Source organism: Cryptomeria japonica, chromosome 4 (assembly GCF_030272615.1).
Source record: "Cryptomeria japonica chromosome 4, Sugi_1.0, whole genome shotgun sequence".
NCBI classification, from domain to species: domain Eukaryota; kingdom Viridiplantae; phylum Streptophyta; class Pinopsida; order Cupressales; family Cupressaceae; genus Cryptomeria; species Cryptomeria japonica.
This window is the reverse complement of record NC_081408.1, coordinates 294,266,132-294,286,886: the sequence shown is the minus strand read 5'-3', so window position 1 is coordinate 294,286,886 and position 20,755 is coordinate 294,266,132. Positions and strand designations below refer to the sequence as shown.

General features: G+C 33.2%; 1 protein-coding gene and 1 pseudogene across 1 annotated transcript; both read right to left on the bottom strand.

The window, feature by feature from the left end:
• Positions 1 to 11,385: 11,385 nt before the first annotated feature.
• LOC131074533 (F-box protein SKP2A-like) lies at positions 11,386 to 15,730 on the bottom strand (annotated as a pseudogene).
• A 211-nt stretch (positions 15,731 to 15,941) lies between these two features.
• Positions 15,942 to 20,468, bottom strand: LOC131077635 (CBL-interacting protein kinase 32-like). The gene is made up of 7 exons (XM_059219115.1): positions 20,462 to 20,468; positions 18,287 to 18,375; positions 18,072 to 18,221; positions 17,912 to 17,974; positions 17,750 to 17,821; positions 17,553 to 17,666; positions 15,942 to 16,002 (listed from the first exon to the last, which is right to left on the bottom strand). Exons 1-7 carry the CDS (start codon positions 20,466 to 20,468, stop codon positions 15,976 to 15,978), a joined length of 522 nt encoding a protein of 173 aa, XP_059075098.1. The 3' UTR covers positions 15,942 to 15,975.
• Between the last annotated feature and the right edge of the window lie 287 nt (positions 20,469 to 20,755).

Sequence of the window (20,755 nt, the reverse complement as noted above, 5' to 3'; positions counted from 1 at the left end):
TTGGTACTATCATGATTGATCATGTGATTTGATGATATATATACTCGATGGATTTTATATGCTCACTATGTGATGGATTATTGATAGATTAGATTTATCATGATTTTGATGATATTTATGATTACGCTAATCTTACTTCATTATTACATATGATGAGATGTTTATGATATGGGTTTGACTATTGTTTGACTGTCTTCATTATAGAGACGATTCCACATCACTCATTGCGAGCGAGATGTGTCATCACGATTCTCTATCACTTCCTTGTTCTATATATGTATATGTATATGTTGTATTGTCGTTTTGTCGTTCCAAGATTTTGCAGGTACCGAACATCGAGTCCACCTGGCTTCACAAGTCCGAGCGTGTCTTTAGTTCCAATGGCTTATGTGGTTCGGAGATGGCATGATTTGCCCTCACATACTCTAGGTCTAAGTTGTTCACCGTGAGTGGTCAGTGTCTTGGCATTATTTGCCATGTCAGTTAGTAGCTTAGTCTTTTGGTTTGGTGAGTTTAGTGTATGCCAGTTGATTTACTTGATTTTGTTAGAGTAATTATGTGGCTCTTGATGTGTAGTTTTGTATTTGGTAAATGTTTATTTTAAGGTATTTAATTTATAAGTTCTAAATATTTAATTATCTGGTATTTACATTTATTTGATAATTAATGTTTATTGATTTTATGATTATTTAATAATTGATAAGCTTCATTGTTGTTTAATATTTATTTAATATTTGTGATTTAATCTTTAACGGTATTTGATTATTTAATTATTTATTTGTCCTTCTATGGTTTGATATTTATTTGATATCTTCCATTTATTTGGTTCTTTAATTTATTTTATTAGCTTTTGGTTTATTTAATTTTAATCCCCTTTTGGATTATTTTATTATAGCTTATATTTATTTAATAGTTTCACTTTTATTTCTAAGAGGGGTGTATGAACACATTAAATTAAATAAATAAATAAAACAATCCCACTTAGCCAAATAAGTATATTTTATTTACTTTACCTACCCTTCACTCTAATTGGTTAAATTCGAAATGGGTGAATAAATTATATTATATGGTGGTTTGGTAAAATATTCTCCAAAAAGAAATATTTTGATTGGAGGAGATTGAGGCTAGGGTTTTTGGATTATTGTTGCTTTTTATTTTCTTTCTCGTGAGGTTTTTCGGGTTGGTTGGCTCTTCTCTGGAAAAATTTATCCAGCAAGTTTCTTCTTGGTTTTGGATTTTCATCTCTCTTGGTTTGGCTGGAGCTTGGATTGGATTTGGTTGGCTTGTGGGAGCTCTTCTTCAGCTTCAATCTATTACTTCAGGTTGCAAATTGGAGTTCTTTTCCTTTGCATTTGTTTTCAATGGCTTCTCTGTGTATGTTTGTGTCTACATTGTTTTGGGTTTGGGTTGAAATGGTATTTCATTCTATAGTTTTAATGATGTTGAATTTTAATATTCGAGAAGGAACTTAATATTATTTGGGTTTTGTATAGTTGTTGGAAAATATGTATTTTTTATTTTCCCATGTCTGCACTTGTCGGCTCTGTGAATTTGTTGTGGAAATCTTTGGTTGATTAATCCTCTCCTGTATGAGATGAGATTGGTCTTCCTTTGTGAGTCCTTTAGTTGTGAATATTGGGAGTATTTGCATTTGACTCTCTGTGAGTTTTGTAGAAGTTCTGTCTGTTTTTATGTCATGAAGATATTTGGTTAAGTCTTGGTCTACAATTTGAGATATCTTAATGTGTTTATACCAAGGTATTCTTTGCTTATGGGCATCTCTTTCCATATGTTTTTCGAGCATTTTCATTAAGTCTATGATTTGTTATTTTACCCAAAATTTATCTAAGTTTTTTGTAAGTTTTGTGCAAAAGTGTTGTTTCTTTAAAAGCGTTGCTCTGTATTGCATTTGCGCTATTCTCTGATGCATTTGCACTACTCTGGGCAACATAAGCATTGTCTTAGAAAGCATAAGTGAGAATCTGAAAACATAAGAGTTGTTTCAGAATGCATATGTGTGATTCTGGAATGCAAAAGCGTTGTCTTGTGTTGCATATGAACTATTCTTTTTGGTAGAAGCGTTGTCCTGCGGGGGAAAAGCGCTAACCTGCCTGTGTATTGTATTTTCTCAGTTTTGATCATTTTTTGAGGCTTTTTTCCAAATTGAGTTTTGTACTAGAGGCATTAATTGGGGTTTGTTAATATTTTCTAGATTTGGATTTTATCAGTTTGGGTGCATTTTGATGGTTTATGTATATTTATTCCTCTATATCATTGTGGGTATTTTAGACTCTCTTCCATGTGGGTAGACCATAGATGATTGAGATGATTTTTATGTTGTTTTAGACCAGCAAGTGAATAGGCCTTGTTGTGATGTTATTCTTTATTTGATGGCTTGATATGACTTTGTTTATTGCTAGCCAAGAGGCTCATTTTTCTATATTGATGTTGTTGTAGCCTTGCTTATGTTGTGAGAGTATGTGTGGAAGTTTTTGGTTGCTAGGAGGAGTGGGCTTCCTTGTGATGAATGGGGTCACGAGGGATGGGCTTGCATGAGGTTCCTTGTATGGATGCATGAAGTCTAGACCACCAAGGCACATTGGAGTTTTCCGTGACTTGTAAATAAGTGATAACCTAATAATTGATGGGTTGGGTAGTTAGATTAATTAGTAAGATGATAAATTGATTGGTGCCTCATGACTTAGTCATAGGGAGGATGTTTTAGGATAAGCATGGGAAGGCTGTGAAGATGGTAAACTAATCTCCCTTAGTCTCTTATAGGTTGAGATGGCTCCACATGTCCATTAGGCTAGTACCTTGTGTTATTATGTTATTATGTTATGAGGATGGCATGTGATGACACTCCACTCCTACATGTGTTTTCCCTTTATGATTTATGATCATGTTTATTGGATGCATTTATGTTTTGATTAGTTTTATGCCTCTGGCAGTCATTCTTGTTGTATTGTGTAAGTTCTTGCTTGAGAGTCCTTGTGGGCTTAGTCTCCTTCGTTATAGGTGCTAGCTTAGGTTTAGAGTGTGTGTTGGGACCTTGTGTCATCTCCTAGCACGGGGGTGGTACCTTTGGTTCCACATGGTTGGGAGGCTGGTGCTTTTTAGCCATTGGGATGTTCTCTTGGATTTCTTCTTGCATGGATGTGGATTTTTCTTCATGATGTACTATAGATGTACCTTGTAGCAGATTTATGTAATGGATAAGATAAATGCATGTAATGTAACATTCTTGTATATAGTAGATGGATTCATGTAAGTAGAAAGAGCTATGCTCATGATATATTTAATGTAATCATATTGTAAGATGAATTGTAGTGGGAGATTGGAATTTAGAGATATAATATTTGTACTATTGTAGAGATGTGATTTTATGAATCATTGAAATAAGAGGATTATAGTTGGAATAGAATGGAAATTGCTTTATGGATTAGTTGTATTGTTTCATGGAATGTTTTGAGGCTAATTAGAATGTTAAATAATCTTGAAAGAGGAATCTTTGTAGATTAATAAGTGTATATGTTAGAAGATGTTATTTGGATCTAGTAAATAGGAATGATTCACATAGATTCATTGGTAGAAAATAAATTATGCATATCATGAGGAATAAGCAATATTGTAGGTTGCATATCTCAGGGTTAAAGGATTACCATATGAGTCATTAATGAAGGTGAAACATACCTATCATGTGTGTAGTATGTTATTGTGAAAATGAATTAAGTAATGATGTTAAAGTACCCTAGGGAAAGGTTATTGATGTTGTGTTATTTGATAAAATGAGCAATGATGTATGTTCATATTGGTTAATTGGTTAATGAATGTAAATAGATGGAGATGTTATATGTTTCACTAGCTGCTATTAGATATTAAAAAATTTTTAAAAAATTATCTCCATCTGTATATTATTGTGTTATTTTCTTTAGGGTATTTGGGCGGGCATTACATACCCATTCGTGCATTTTGAGTATTCTTTTCATGCACTTCCTTACATGTAGACGTACTGAGATAAAGTGTCACTCTTGTGTATGATTTTTTGGATATTTTGTATATTTTGTTGTGTCTTATTTTGTACATGCATTCTATTATAAAGTGTCAGGATAGGGTTGTGTAGTTCCTTTTGTTTTTCCATCACATCTTTGTCTTGTAAGTGTCCCTCCATGACAATAATGAATCCTAGAGATTCTTGTCCCATATTTGTGTGCATTAGTTGCATGCCCTTTCTTAACCGTAGGTACTTCCTTGAGACATTCAAATTCTTCTTCATTCACTTCATGGTGACATACAATTTGAGTGGATCTATCATGCCTTCCCATTGTCAACATTATGCAGCGGGGAGGGGGGGGGGTGTTGCAAGGTGTTCTGTGGTTGGTGCTAATGCTTTGTTGTTTTCATTTTTGACAACATATACAATATTTGTTTCTATGTACTAGCCAGATGCAATGGATGTGTTTTTAGTGAGATGAAGCTTATACAATATAGAAACTCTTTCATTATACTTTTGTGGAGGCAACCTTCCATCTTCTACTATTGATCAAAGCTTGTCAAACTATTGGCACTTGTATTTCAACTAGCAATTTTCTCTTGCATTGTTGATTAGTGTTGTTCGGGTCACTCATATAGATTATTGTGTCATATGTATCTTTGATTGCTAGATGTTTTGTCTTTCCTTGTCATCTAATTGGTCAAGTATTGTCATTGGGGGCACTCATGCAGATTGTTGTCTTCTTCATCCTTACCATTATCTTTTGTTTACAGAAGGTTCTTCATCCAGCAATACAAAAATTATCATTTGATAGTTGTCTGCAAGATTTTTATGCTTTAAGGATGTTCTTGTAAACTTGTGATGCAAAGTTTTGTATTTTAAAATTCAACATAATATCAGAACTCTTTTTCAACATTCTAAATTCTATTATTAAAGAAAATGATATTACAATTAACTAACTTATTTAGCATTTACCCTCAATTATTTGAGCCTTTCTTATTTCATCAAGATTGTCCAAGAGCTCGAGAAGAACGACAAAGATGCATAAGCAACAAAACGACACAGTTGGTACTTTTGGACGAATCAGTAAAAATCTATAGTAGTGGAGCCATATCCCAAATCAATCCTCATTTCTTGCATATAAACCTAGGTTTTGATTGTAGGTTTCCATAAAAAGGAAGATGTACCGTTTTTTTATTGTATACGGGCTAAATCCGGTTGAAGTTTTCGGTATCTGCAGAATGGAAAATTTTGTGTTTGTGTTGGATTTTCTAGTTCTATCATGGGGAGGTGAGGTGTAGGCCCCAGGATATTCTGATCACAAATATTGTGGAGGAGATTAAGTGCATCTTTATGCAAATAAAGTTGGTCCCTTTCAGAACCGAATTGAAACATATTGCCATTTTGACTTACCATTCTATCGACCACCTCATATAACTAGAGAAGGCATTACAAAAGGGAAGCAGCAATTCATAAGGTACGAGATTTTTCTCCACCTTCAGGACACACCTCACTTTATTCTATGCAGTTTTCCTCCTCTATGTTTTTTTGTAGAAAAAGCTTATAGTGATCGGTTTGGCGTTAGAAAGAACATATGCAACAAAGTTTTCTTGTCACTAGCTGAATGTAATTCATTGAAGATGTGAAGATTTGTGGGCTTCATAGTCTGTCTAGACCATTACTGTACTTTGCATAGAAAGGATAATTAAAGGAGGAATGGAGAGTGAGGTAAGAGAAATGGTATTAATGTTTTTGATTGTGGGATCTAATCTAAGAATTGTTTAGTTTTTATATAAATTAAAGTAGGTGGTCGTGGTGGTGAAGGGGGTAGGGTTTGGAAATAAAGTTTGTTATTATGATTTCGTCAAGTGATTAATAGAAATGTTAAAAAAATTTACTTACCTGGTATTATATGCTATTGGTTTAAGTATTAAATGGAGATATAAGGAGTTTTATTTTTCTTTTGACGTAATAAGAAAATAAGGGTATGGTTTATTTTTAAGTTATATGGGCTCATCATTTGTTGAAGTTGGCATTAGACATCAAACATAGATTACATAGTCTTTTTATCAAAATATTTACATTCCATAAAATGAGCAAGGACCTTTTATATGTTGGTTGTACTCATGTATTTAGAAGATATGTATATGAAGATAGAAGGTTTGAAAATTATTATAACAAAGAGTGAAGTTAGAATCTTTGTCATGGAGACATGTTTAAAGTCACTAACATTGTTGATGATGATCTTGCAAAAGAACTTGGTAAGAAGTGTCCTGTGAATGTTTATGGTTGGGTCCTTGTAGGTTGTATTACTTTTTGTAGTGCTACTTTTGAAAGGTAAAATTTAATAGGATCAATTTGGAGGGTGGGCAATCGAAGCATAGAGGAATTTCTATCATCTCAAGTTAGCTTCTCACTTTGATATGGTGTCTTGTCGTAGAATAATTTTTGGCATTTTGGTCTTGTTTTCTTTTTTAAAATTTCTTTTTTTGTGCAAAACCATCTCCATTAAAATTTGAATCCACCAAGAATACTCCATATCTACACAAACCCATAGCTTCTAGTAAAATAGGAAAAATTCAAAACCCTCAATGGAAATAGGCTATCTAGAAGCTTGCAAAATATAATTAAAATACCAACTTAACAACCCATAAATAACCAATGGAAAAATATATACAATATTTCCTTATCAAGAACCATAGATTTTGAATGGAAAATATAGAAAACCTTAGATGCAACCAACATGAAGATAAAACATGCAAGTAAAACTAGCCAAAAGGAAGAAGAGGTCCAAGAACTGTAAGCCTAGTTGTAGTCCAATATCACAACCACCATAAAGTACATGCATATAGAGGAGATATGTTATTTAAGAAGGTTGTTAATCATTTGATTATCAACAGTATAGCCTTAAAAAAATATTTTCTTCTAATGGCAATGAATAAAACCAAGAACCGAACATAAGAACATCAAACCATACTCATAAAAAGAAAAGTTTCTCCATATTTTCAAGGAGCCAGAAAATAGAAACCCAACATGAATACTCCACAATACACAAGCATACAATGAATTAAAAATATCATGCACAAGGGTAAAAGAAACAAGATGAGTCTACTCAACATGGATGTTTTTGAATCATCCAAACATGCTAAATTATGACAAATGAAACAAGATTGAATTTTTTTGAAATGTTATCTTGATTTTTTTGAATTGAGATCTCTTTATCCTTTGGGATACTAAGCCTTAATTTGGAATGGAATCTCATTATTCAACCAAATCTTGAGCAAAAAATTACAAAATAGGATCCTATTTATTATGAAATAGGATCTCCTTTATTACCAAATGAGATACCATTTGGTAAAAGTATTATTTTTATTTAAAATGACTATAAGGCCATTTTCTTCTAACAATGATCTATAAAGAAACATGATCCCAGTCGGCTCAACAAAAATCTGGCCATAATGAGTCGACAAAGGGTAGTTTGTGGGGGAGTGTTAAGGAATGATAATGGTTGGTCTTTTCGGTGGTGTCACTCCCATTGAGTAGTCAGACCAATCACCTTATTGAATCTATTTCTATCTACCATGGTCTGAGATAACACTATCAAGAAAATTACAAAAAAAATTGGCTCAAAGAGGATTCTAAGAACATAATTCAATATTTAGAGGGGTCCCAAAGTCTTCCATGGACTATCCAAAGTTGGGTAAAGGGATGCTAGAATAATTATTGAGTCTTTTGATAATTGTATCGATTCACATACATATAGAGAGACCAATTGTGTTGATTATTTTTCTAATGTGGGGGTCTTTAGCAATGCCAATAAATTATGGACCAAGGAAGATATATATTACCATGTAGAATGTTGTTAGATGGTATTTTACAAGATGCACACTCGTATGGGAAGAATTCTTTAACTGATATGGAAATATCAATGCATTTACCCTTTGTGAAACATTGCCTAGCTCCCATCCTTTTTGGGTGTTTTTCTTACTTCAGGGGACTTGGAGTTTTTATTTCCCTTGGCCTTTAGTTTCTAGTGTGAATTATACTGATTCCAATATGGGAGACGATAGGATCCCACTATAGAAAATTATCTATGATGGGGTACGAATGCTATGATATGGTGGAATTTACAAAAAGGGGATGTGAGTCCATATGTAGAAAGGCTTCATGGGTATGCACATAAAATTTCTAAACTTTTTGTAAAGGGAAAGATAGAGACCTATGTATCTATGAATGGAAAGAAGATGGACCTCACAAAAGAGCTTATCTCTAAGATTACGAGCATATTGATGGATGGTAAGAAGGTCTTTAGAGATAGAAAGGCCTCAAATAAAGTAGTAGATAAATTTACTAAAGGAAAAGAGGGAAAATTTCAGGTTAGGAAGCCAAAGAGTGGCCTTCACATGGGCTCTATAAAATCCCTTTGGGTAGCTGTCCCTAAGGTACTCATGTAATATTTTTCCTTTGATGGTCACTATACTAATTATTTTGGGCATCATTTTGTGTTGGTCAACCATTTTGACATAGGGATAGTATTTATTTTCCATCTTATCTCTTAGATTCCTTGAATGAGTGCATAAGAGAGTATAAGAAGAACCTATAAGACCTTATCCTGCATGAAGGCCTTAGTATGCTTATCAAGGAGCACACTAAATCTCTACCCTCTCCTAAAATTAAGAATGAAATTTCTAAGGATTTTACACGCTTGAAGGATGAGGAGTCAGAGTTTATTGTGTCGGAGGATGAGGGGTAGGATAGTGAGGAAGATTCTGAAACTAGGGTTGGAATCAATAAAATCGAAATCGAGAGGGACCCTAAAGAGGGGAAAATGAAAAAACCTTCCCCTATTTATTCCCACTATGAGGAACAAAGTGATCACCACTCTTCCTCTTCAGATGACTCTATGAAGATCTCTAAGCATAGCGTAGTGATATCTCCACTCCCACATCAACTAATATAATTTTTCCCCATCTAAACTTGGATTTGGAGAATCATGATGATGTCTTGGGTCTCACTAGGGGTATAGAGGTGGATTCTTTCAAACTACAAAAGTGGTATTTCTATGAATTGAAACAGATGAGCCTTAATATAAGGTCTTTTCAAGTTATATTAGATGAGGGCATGGAGCATGGTGATTTATGGGTGGAAAAAAAAGGAAAAAATGTGGTGGCTTCTCTTGAAAAAGAGGTAATAGATGTGGCCAATTTGAAGTCTGACTATTAAGGTGTATTGTTTCCCTAGAAAAAAAAAGGGAGGATATAAATGCTACTTTGGTTAAACTAGTCATGTTTAGTCATAATGTGATTAAAGGTTTTGCAAGCAATGTGCTGATTTTAGTTGACAAATTTGAAAGAATGCAACATCGCGACCTAGAATTTATAGGTCTAGAGGACCAAGGTAATTATGTTGGCCTTAAAGATGACAAAGGGCCATGTACGCAAACCAAAGGCCATCTCAAAAAGGTTTCTCACCAATCATTGAAGGATTTGCAGGAGGTATCCAAGCATGAGGTTGAGGTTGTTAAAGTTTTAAAAAATCTTAAGCAATTAATTTCTAGTGTTTTTGGCTTATATTGGCCTAGAGCCTTGTTATGTCTAGTCTTTTTCAAACCTTTTGTTTTGTTGTTGATCTTGTGTTGTTTTGCTAATATTTTTTTGATGGTAGTATTTTGTATTTAAGGTGTTAGGTCCCTTCAAAACCTGTTTGACCCTTTAATTAGCAACACAAACCTAGCCACGAAAACAAATCTGCCTCCCTTGAGGTTAGTACTATAGTTTTATTTTTGTATTTTACATACTTTTTTTCTTTTAATTGAAAAATAAAGAATTTTCAAGTTTAGTTTAGCTTTATTTTAATACTTACATCTTTAAACAACACATAAATAATATAATGATTTGTAGATGATTCAAAGTGTGCTCAGGTGTTTGTTTGATAAAATATGAAATATTTTTACTTTTAGTTTTAAAATTTGAATACAATATATAGTTGTTTTTCTCTTAAACATGTTTATATTCTATTATGATACAATTATTTGAATAATTTACACAATCCTACTTTATAAATTATGAAATAACTTATATTTGCTTTAATCAACAATTTTTCTTTCAATTCTAAAAATAATTAAATAGTAATTTTTTAAATTTAAATCAAATATATTATTATTAAGATCTATATTAGTTATTTTATTAGAAATCTTTGAATTTTATATTAAAAATATATTTTCAATTAAAAAAAAATTGTAATTAATACTATATAAAAAATATTAAAGTTTACTTTATGCATATTTTATTTAAAAAAAAGAAAAAGGTATTACTTTCTTAAATTATAAAAAAAAATTCTAAAAAGTAAAGTTTAAAGAAGAAAGAGATTTTAAAATTAAAATACTTTCTAATATACAATTATGTTGTTTTAAAGTAATACCTTATAGAAGGAAAAGTAAATATTTCAAGTGGTTTTATTTTTTAAAAAAACTAAAATTAAAAGAAATCAAAATCTTATGAGCGTGAGTTTAGTAAAAGTTTATTTTAGAAAGACATGTCAAATTTAAGTTCCACTAACCTAAGCTAAAGAAACATGCATGTTGTCCTTACTAATAACAAGAGCTGCAAGCAGCGAAGTTCCTGCCAAGCAATGGCAGGAAGTGTAGTTGTTTGGTGTGGTGCAGTAGTAGGAAGATCAAAAAGATTTTAATTTTATAAATGCAACTATAAGAATCAATGGGGAAGATGGCAGATATCTACTCAATCACCATGGGATGGGAGGGAATAGTAATCACCAATCACACGGGGTGGGAGCGACCAAACATAGTGGTAGCGGGAGCGACCAAACTATTAACTATTAACTATTAAATATGGTAGCTATACATTTTGAAGACAAAATTAGTATAGTGTTAATAAATTTGCAGTAAAACAAGTGATGGAAACAAAAATGGGACTTGAGATAACTAAAGAAAATGTTGAAAAGGTGTTTTTTTTTATTTTCTTGATAAAACAAGTTTTCCCATTGTAAGAGTTGAACATTGGTATATAACTGATTTCCTTCTTTTCTTTTAAAGAAAATGTACATGATCCATGCATTTCTCTTCTTTACTCCTTCAAAGGAGCTTTCCAGAACAAGGGTTGTTAGGTACTGAAATCACTGTTTCTTTGTGGATTCAATGAATAATATGATTTTTTTGTGAATGACATAGTTCAAACCACAAATTTCATTTTGTTTTCATTGTTGAGACTATGTTCAGATAATGATTTACACTAGCTAATGTTTAAATGCCCTGGACCATGTTCTTCTTGGTCATTCAAAATAGATTCCATGTAATCATGACTTGTAGCTGCAGTGCGATCATTACTGCTGCAACTGCTGGCACTGCCACCAAGCCCACATCTTGGAGAGCCCTAGGCTACAATTGCCTGATATACTGGCTCTGTGTTGAATTTATTATTGCCACTCTTGTGTTTGGGATTTGGTTTGACTGATCTATAGATACCATTATTTACTAGTGAGTACATGGCAGTATTTGTGATGTTTTGGCAGGAATACAGTCCCAATGATCTTAATTCATGGCAATTTCCAACCAATGCAATAACACTTTGATCTGCACCATGTAAAAATAAATAAATAAATGAGCACAAATTTCATGTTCTGTTATTAAATTGAACGAAATTTTTTGCAGTACATATGCTAACTTTCATTTTTATACCTGTTATTAACACACAACCACACAGGTCCAGAGCTCTTAACTCAGGGCAACATTGTGCCAATCCTGTAACACCAACATCAGTAACCATCTCACACCAACCCAGATTCAAAGATTGCAAGTGGCAGCAATTATGAGCCAGTGCCTAGGAATCATAACGTATATGCAAATGTTAGATACCAAACACAAGTTGGAGCTTTTGGATTACAATTGATCCTAATTGACCTACTAAATTAGTAATGAAGAATAAACTTGCTTCCCATACCATCTTGAAAGTCAAAAAATTCCATTACAGAACCCTTTGATTTCCAAGAAACAAATAAAATTTGCCACACTTGCTAATAGACCTACCAGTAAAGCTCTGTCAGATGCAGCTCTAATGCAGCCACACAAATTTAGATGCCTCAATTTGTTGCACTGCTCTAATAGAAAGATAAGTGCATGATCCCTGACTCCAGAACATCCACTTATGTTAAGCTTTTCTAGTAGACTACAACCACATGCCAATGCCTCTAGAGATTTATCTATCAGTTGTGTGCTGTTTGAAAGATCTATAGCACGTAAATCATGGCAATGCTTTGCAACTATTTCTACTGCTTGTTCATTGAGTTGGTGTTGATTCTAGCATAAATTAAGAGATTGCAAACAGTTGAACCTAGGAACAACTGACAGAACCAAGTTGCTCATGTTCCGCTTACACCTACATTGAAAAAAGATATAGTCACTGCATTGACATAAAAACACTCGTGATGAACCCCCACTTAAACACCTTTTGAGTAGGAATAGACTGAAAAATTTATATATGGTGCACAGAAGACCTACTATGAGGATATTTCAATAGAAAAACCTTTGGTGAAAAAGGAAAAGCTCTTTACGAAAAATCAACTAGAATCTCCCTCTTTTAAGTTAAGCCAACATTTAATATGTAGATGATAGACGTTAGCTTCAAGTGATCATAATTTGTAATGTCCACTATAATTACAACTTGAAGAGCAAAATTTAATGTAAAGACTTTTAACGTAAACTGGAGGCAAACAAACAGCTTGAAAGACAATAAAATGATATTTTGGTTATATCATTCACACACCATTAATAATAAATATATATTCCAAGAATGACATTTCAACATATTAATAAATATATATTCCAAGAATGAAATTTCAACATATAAGCAAAGGACACACACCACTACCTGAATTTACAAATGCACCTTTGCACAATTATTTTAACCTGATGAAGATCAAGACACCAATCTTGAGGTCCTAATTTATGGAAAAATGTAAGGAGTCCAGCAGGATTTACAAAAATGACTACTTTACTACAAGGAATGACCTTTAAAGTGAGACTTTTCTTTTTAGCAGATTTCCTTGCAAATGGACCTTCCAGTCTTGTCAAGCCATAAAACTGCCTGCTAATGATGCCTCAGAGGGCTAAAATGTCTTAGAATGATGTTCAATCATACCAAAAAAATTGATGCTGAAATGTTAAGATTCACTACCACTGCTCACATATCAGTATATAGCAACCACAAAACTACAAAAAGCCAAAAAAAGGCAACCTTGGGTAAGAAACAAAGTAAATTTGCAATATTGTAGGTAGCTTAACCCAAGTAGCTGGCATCATTTATTAAAAAATGTCCAAGGCAGTCACATGGGCATGAAACATATTCACCACCTCGTTTCCAGAACTGCTACAGAGGATATCTGATATTTTTCATGATGTGGATTAAAAAGGGATATAACTCGTAGAACACATGGAAGGGGTATGGAATAGAATCTAAAAATTTAGTATAGACAAAATGGAGTATTGTTCATGACCTCAGAATAGAGAAACAAAATTTAAGTACACTGTCATAATTAGAAGAAGCATATCTTTCTCAATCAGACAGCTTGTTTGAAGAGGATAATTTCAAAACCCTTAGGAGGCATTACTTCTCTTGTTTCTTGTTAATCATTTAGACCACCATATCTATTCTTGTACTCAAGCTAAATTTTTCAATCATACTTAGAGATCCTTCTAATTTATTTTATCGACTATTATGATTGCTTTTTTCCATGGTGAGGGGACCTTCCATGGCCCCAGTACTGTAAATTTCCTCAACAGTGAAAAAGATAGAATCAATTTTAATTGGCTTGGTTACTATAAAAAAGTAAACATCAAATTCTCACCATGAAAGTGAAAGATCTTGAACACCAACACAGATTGCATCTCTCCAACCAGTGCATACACCTGAGGCAACAATGATAGAGTGGTCATCCGCAAGCACAAGAATGCGCACAAGGAGCTCCATGGGTGAATCATGCCATTTGGAATGCGTAGCATCATCTTCAGTTTCAATCTGCACATTGTATAAAACACTATAATTCTACACAACAGGATTCTTTTCTTGTTTGATCATTGTGAAGGGCATTGGCTCCAATGCTTTGGGCTGTTGGGGGATCATAGGTTTGATGTTTTCTTTCCCTAACATACTTAATGCTCAACCAATTCCCCACCTTAATTCTATTACAGTGTACACAATATGCTAAGTTATTAAAATTTGCACACACAAACACCAAAAGAATAAGTAACAGCAAGAAACAACAAAAAAACTAACTTCCAAAACAAACACAGCTTACAATAAGGTACAGAAAGCTAAAACACATAAAAGTAACCTCATCAAATAGACAACAAAGCTATAAAGTTCTTAGTCATATTTATAAATTATAAGGATAAATAACCTTTCTCACATCAATAGGTGACTACTTTTCAAATCAATCAAGTTTAACCATTTGATGTCTCTATATACAGTGATATGACTAGAGGCAGCACACAGCCATCACTTCATATACGATTTTGTTTACAACAAGGCTAACAATCTTGGTATCTTCAATTTCAATTTACATTCTAACAAATCAAGAATTGCAACCAATATAACAGTATTTATAATGTTTAAGCCCATATGTAAAATTTCTTAACGTGATTCCCAAGAGTGCTTAAGAGTTCAGTCTCTAAGTTCAAATAAAGCACTTATAGCACATTATTGATCATGTCTTTGTTATAGGGCCATGGGTCAGTCCTATTTTAGGCCCCATACAATATCGATGTACAACATCCAAGTCAGCACTAGCAATAGAGAACAAAATTAGAGAGAGAGAGAGAGAGAGAGAGAGAGAGAGAGAGAGAGAGAGAGAGAGAGAGAGAGAGAGAGAGAGAGATTTTATGCATCTAATGCAAGAGAACTATGCCTGTCAGCAAATTTCCAAAAACGCAGGATAATCTACTTTAAGAAAATAGTAAATACTGCTTAACAAAATGTCAAACTGTGATAAAGGGAAGTCATGAAAAGATTAAACAAACTTTACAAAAACAACAGATCAAATCAAATTAATGTAGAACCTCTATTTCATTAGGCTCCTAGATTAATTTGCAGAACTAACATAATATCAACAGAAAGGTAATACGCCAAAAATTGTCACAAGAAACATAAAAAGGATTGGAAAGACTCTTGAAAACATGCTTGACAATTATATTGTCCTCCTCACCATTCTTGCAAGTAGGTGTCTGTGGTTAAAAATAGCAGCTTCTACAAATATAATGTGAAAACACAATATATATTAATAATGATCTTGATTCATGAGTTGATGGGTGGGATGAGTTTTAGTGGTAAATCGTCAGGCTTTTATATGCCATACCACAATGAAAATGAGAGATAGAAGTCCTAGGTAGCTTTAGAGATGAGATACCCTTGGTAAAGACACCTAAGTCAAAAGTTGACCTACAAAACGAATTTACTAGTGCAAAAAAATATTAATTCATGGATTTGCCAAGAGAACACATGGGCAGCAGCATTTGCAGATGTATCATTGACCCAGGAAGTGTGCTGACATTGCCTTTGCAAGGAAACTAAAATAAATTAAGTGCAATCAATATTTTACAGTTCTAAATCACTACAAAATAGTCTAGACCTGCACCTGTACAAACCTGGGATCAGCCCAAAATGATGTATTGTCAAGCTTTGGAATCACCAGAGTCAAATTCAAATACCATGCTATGGTCAGCATATCACAAATCTATTCACTTAGACAGTAAAATTGCTACATTTTTCCAGGGCTTCTCATTACAACATAACATAATTCAATAAAACGCTCAATGTTTATGCCATTAGAAACATAGAAACATAAAAGGCATGTTAATATGGGTTCTTAATGTGACATAATAAGTTCTAATATGATTAGTGCTCTTGAACAGATAATTTTTAAACATACAGATGCTGTCATTTGATTCAAATGTCCATTGCAGGACACCTTCAAGTAGCCATTATTGTTATATATTCCTGCAAAGAGAAAATCTAGTAATAAACCATGTAAGAATCTAGACTATATGAGATAGAAGGTGATTAGATTTAATCCTTGCCTATTCTACTCTATCCCAAACATTTATGTCCATCTAGAATGAATTGAGATCACTTTCTAACATAACTTTCATCTATACATATTATAACATCAAATTCTATGAAAATCCTTTCCATCAATACATAAAGCAAGAAACTTGAAAAAAAGAAAAATCTTGCATGTGTATTTGTGGTAATCCTACACTCATATTTATATTATTGGCTTAATATTCTTAAACTGGATATTTTAAAAATTGTTTGCAAAATTAAAGATTTGCTTCAGTTTCTGTAAAAGTAATTTTTTTTCCAGCTTTTTGCAGGATCCATATAATATCTTAAAGAACTTGGAAATAATTTCTTATTAGGTTATAAACCAAACTTTACAAAATTGAACATCTGTTCTGGAAAAGAATTATCAAGATTTTCAATCTTCTAAAAAAGTACGGTTCCTTAAAAAAATTCTAGTAGCAAGTCTTTTATGAGCAATTATCAAGATTCCTAATCTTCTAAAAAAGTATCCTTCCTTAAATATTTTCTAGCACGTTTTTTGTTTGTGAGCTTATATTTTGGGGCGATTCAGAGTGTTGATCTGAGAATTATAGTTTTATTCTTCAATTTTGGTATGTGGAATAGTAGAACAACCTAAGAGTGGCTTTACTGCCTTATTTTTAATGCTGAGCTGTGTGTGTTGGACTTGTTCTCCAAAATCTTCATCCCTGCAGAGCACGTTGAGATTTTGCAATGGCAATCCTTTTGCTAGAAACAAGATTTATCAGTTTTTTCTTGGTTTTATTGTATTATTTAGAATTAACGGGTGTTCATCTTTCAATGCTAGTCTATTGGTTTTTTCACGCTGAAGCAAATTTTATCGAGTGTTGTAGTTGCAAATCCCCTGTTCGGCGTGCATACAGAATTTGGAAGGTATTCTAGGGCACGCTGAAGCAACAAAGAAGAGGGTTCTATATGAAATCCAGGGTCAAAAAGAGCTGATGAATATCAAGTACAATCTAGAAAAAGGTCCTGAAAACCTAGAAAAAGGAGTAGGAAGATCTAGGCCCTAAGGAAGGAAACCTGTATATTTCATCCACTCAAAAGCCAAAGGAAAAAGTTGAAGATAAAGAAGAGGAGTCAATTGATGGAAAATGAGTAGCTAAATCTCCAATGCTTGCAGCATTTTCACATTGACGTCACCATTGCAAGCAATAATTACAGTGGCACATTGTAGATCCTAGCACACAACACTTAAGGATTTACTTAGCATTCAACTACTTTAGATATACATAGATCAAAGATGCAACTATTACAAATAAACATAACCCAAGATCAACAAGCACAAACATATGTACTTAATAAGAAACAACAATGTAATTAAACAAAAACAGACACAACCGCCATTTTCCGGCCGAAAAATCATTTTTTCCGTTTATTATTTAAGATTATTTTTCCAGAACCCTACTAACAAATACAAATTGCGCCGTTTTCAGACATCTCACCTTCAAATCCCTGTGGTAGACACCCCTGCTGTGGCAATATCCGACGGCATCAATTAGCTGCTGGAAATACTTTCTCGCTACGTTTTCATGGAGTTCTCCGTTACTCGCCTCAATCTAAAGATAACATTTATATGTGAAAAACCAGAGCACTAAATTGAAAAAGGAAAAGCTTCACAAGATAGCTTCATCACACTCACGATTTTGTCAAGCAAATTTCCCCCTGTAACAAACTCGAGAACAATATATATCTTCTTCCTGCTCGCCAAAATCTGTCAGAGAATGACATCAGTAATCATATTAAATATCTGTTAAAAACTGCCTTAGAAGATTCTTATCATAATGCCTGCGCAAGCAAATACCTCGTATAATCTCACGACATTAGGATGTTTAATGAGCTTCAGCGTGCATATTTCCCTTTTAATCTACAAACAGAAGAAAGAAATCTTGCACATCAAATCAGTAAATAAAAATACTGCAATTGTTCCAAATCAAAGCTTTATATGTTTTGCATTTCCTTACATGATTCACGATTTTGCACCGGGAAACCTTCTCCTTGTCCAAGATTTTCACGGCATAGCTCTGTCCTGTTTCCATGTCAATGGCGAGTTTAACCTTTACGAATTTCCCCTCGCCAAGAGTCCTTCCTAGCTCCATACTCTGCAATCTGTCCTATGATTTTGCCAAATGTTGCTCTCACTCCGCAGGCCCTTTTTTTGTTGGCCATGTCTTTCTACCGACTGCGCTCTGTCAAATTTCCATTTTGGCGGCCCTGCACCTGTCTCTAGAGCTGTGCGTTCTCTCTCGTTGAGAACTGCGTAAACCCCTGCAAACCGCCAACAATACCAATAGTTAAACGCCACAAAATTTGTTAAAGAATATTTTTCTTAACTAATACGCATGTTCACCGGTATTGAGCATTAGCAAATGCAAAAATAGTTTACAACAATGATTTTTGATTGGTTCAGTGCCATCACATTAATCACTAGTTAATAAAAGAGGCCTCCGCTATAGTCCCTGCGGGCAGGAACTAATAAAAACAAATGTACGAAGTGAAAGTTAGTTTTTGGGAATCTTTTTCATGTTTTGCATTTACGATATTTTTAGCTTGCCATTGCAAATAAGGAGGTTTGCGAATAAGAAAGCGGGGAGATGGGTAGAAAGGGAGGGACACAAAGAATAAGAGACTTGCTTGAACAATTTTATGGATGTCAATACTTCATACTTGATCAAGGGAATAGAATGGAATGAGGAGAAGATCTAAGTGCTGCTCATGTAGAGGATGTTAATCTTAGGGATAGGCTGCTTAATTTCATAGGTATTTTGAACAGTTATATCCCTTCAAAAGGATGCGGAGATTAGAAGTAAGAAGAAAAATTAGCTAACTTAAAATAGGTATGTAGTATGACCATGTAAATTTTCTTTTGTTTGTATGACAAATCATATAATAAATCAACCCTAATTATTCAATTCTTTAAGCTATATGACAAATCATAGTTTTGGTTCATCTAAATGGGTAATCCATAATACAATTACATATTGACTCTGGTTATCTTTTTTGCTTAATCCTGTTTGATATTCTCTAAGCAACTATTTAGATTAAATATTCCAAAAGATATGCGTCAAATTCTACCCTGCTCTTAAATAGGATACGATCAAGATAGCCTTGGATATTAGAGATTCTTGGTAGATGTAGAATCCTATATAGAACTTGGCATTCATAAGGACCATTGGAGTTGTTTTCAATAGTCTATCATTCTAATAGTAGTATTTGATCAAGCCAATCATCTATATTTTCTCTTAAAATTTTAGATTGTTAGAATTGTTAAGGGATATTATTTGGGTGAAAATTAGAAATTGGGTTGATATAACAATTGATCGAAAGTCTTGGTTTCTATTGAAATGAAAGGAATAAACCCTTAATAAAGGAAACTTTGTGTTTCGTGAATTCAGAAGATCGCAACTCATTTTACAGGAAACTATCAATAATATAGTAAGAAAAGTATATTATTCAATATTATGTAAACCCTATTCAATATTATGTATTGGTGCAAGGGGTTATTTACTTAAGTTATTTATCATACCTAAAATTTAGTATGTGATAGAATCAACAAAAGAGAGAAGTCATGAATGAGGTTTTAGGATCTTTTATGATAAAATAAGGTTTTATTCACTATTAATAACATCATAATAATAAAAAAAATTAAGCATAGTTGTCCATATAGGACATAATTTTAGTATGGTGTTATAGACAAAATACTCAATTTTAGTAGTCTCTTTCCCTAGATAAGCATAAAGAATGTGAATACAAAATGCCTCTCTACTTTAGTTTCCTATGAATGAAAATGTATCATAACTCTGTCATTGAGGTGAATACTAAAATTAGTAAAGAAACATAAAGGGCAATCTTCATTTGATTTATATAGTTTGTCCCTCTACAGATCCACCGCCACACCTGAACCACAACCAACTAAGATTTGAAAGACGAAGGTGGGGCTCGAGATAGAACCAAAAGCAAGGTTTGAGTTGAAATACTAGTGGGTCAGTGGGCCCCTGAAAGGAATGAGGAAGAAATAAAAAGAAAAATACTATGGTTTTTGTTTAATGCATGTTTATGTAGTTACATTACTAACTATTAAATGTTTTACACTATTAAATTGTATAAATTGGTGTATAGGGTAGAATACTGGTAGGCGGGGGTAGGCTTTGGGTTGTTGTTTTGTCAGACTATGGACATAGTTTTGGAGCAAAGTTGGGCATGATTTCTTTATGATGCAGAATATATGATACTACAACTTATGTATTTTGTTCTAATATAAATAAAATAAATATAATTACTGACCAAAAAAAAAGATCATAATGAAAATGACATCTTAAGGGTAAGAATACTTGTATAGGAAACTAATGCTTACCCTCCATCTTAGGTAAACAAACCTTACTATTAGAATGATTCTTATGATTCACCAATGATAAGGGAACAAGTATTATAGTAATATTACTTGTTATTTTAGGACATTCTTGTTCCTTCATCATAAAGGTTGACATTTCCCTAATTATTAGACATGATTTTGTCCAATAAGGGACTATCTTCTTATGTCTTGATATGTAGATATGTGGGTGTTAGTCCATGATAGCTTTGATGAACTTCATACATAGGTTATTGGATATTTCATTATGGAGTTGATCATCTTATATGTTCCTTATGG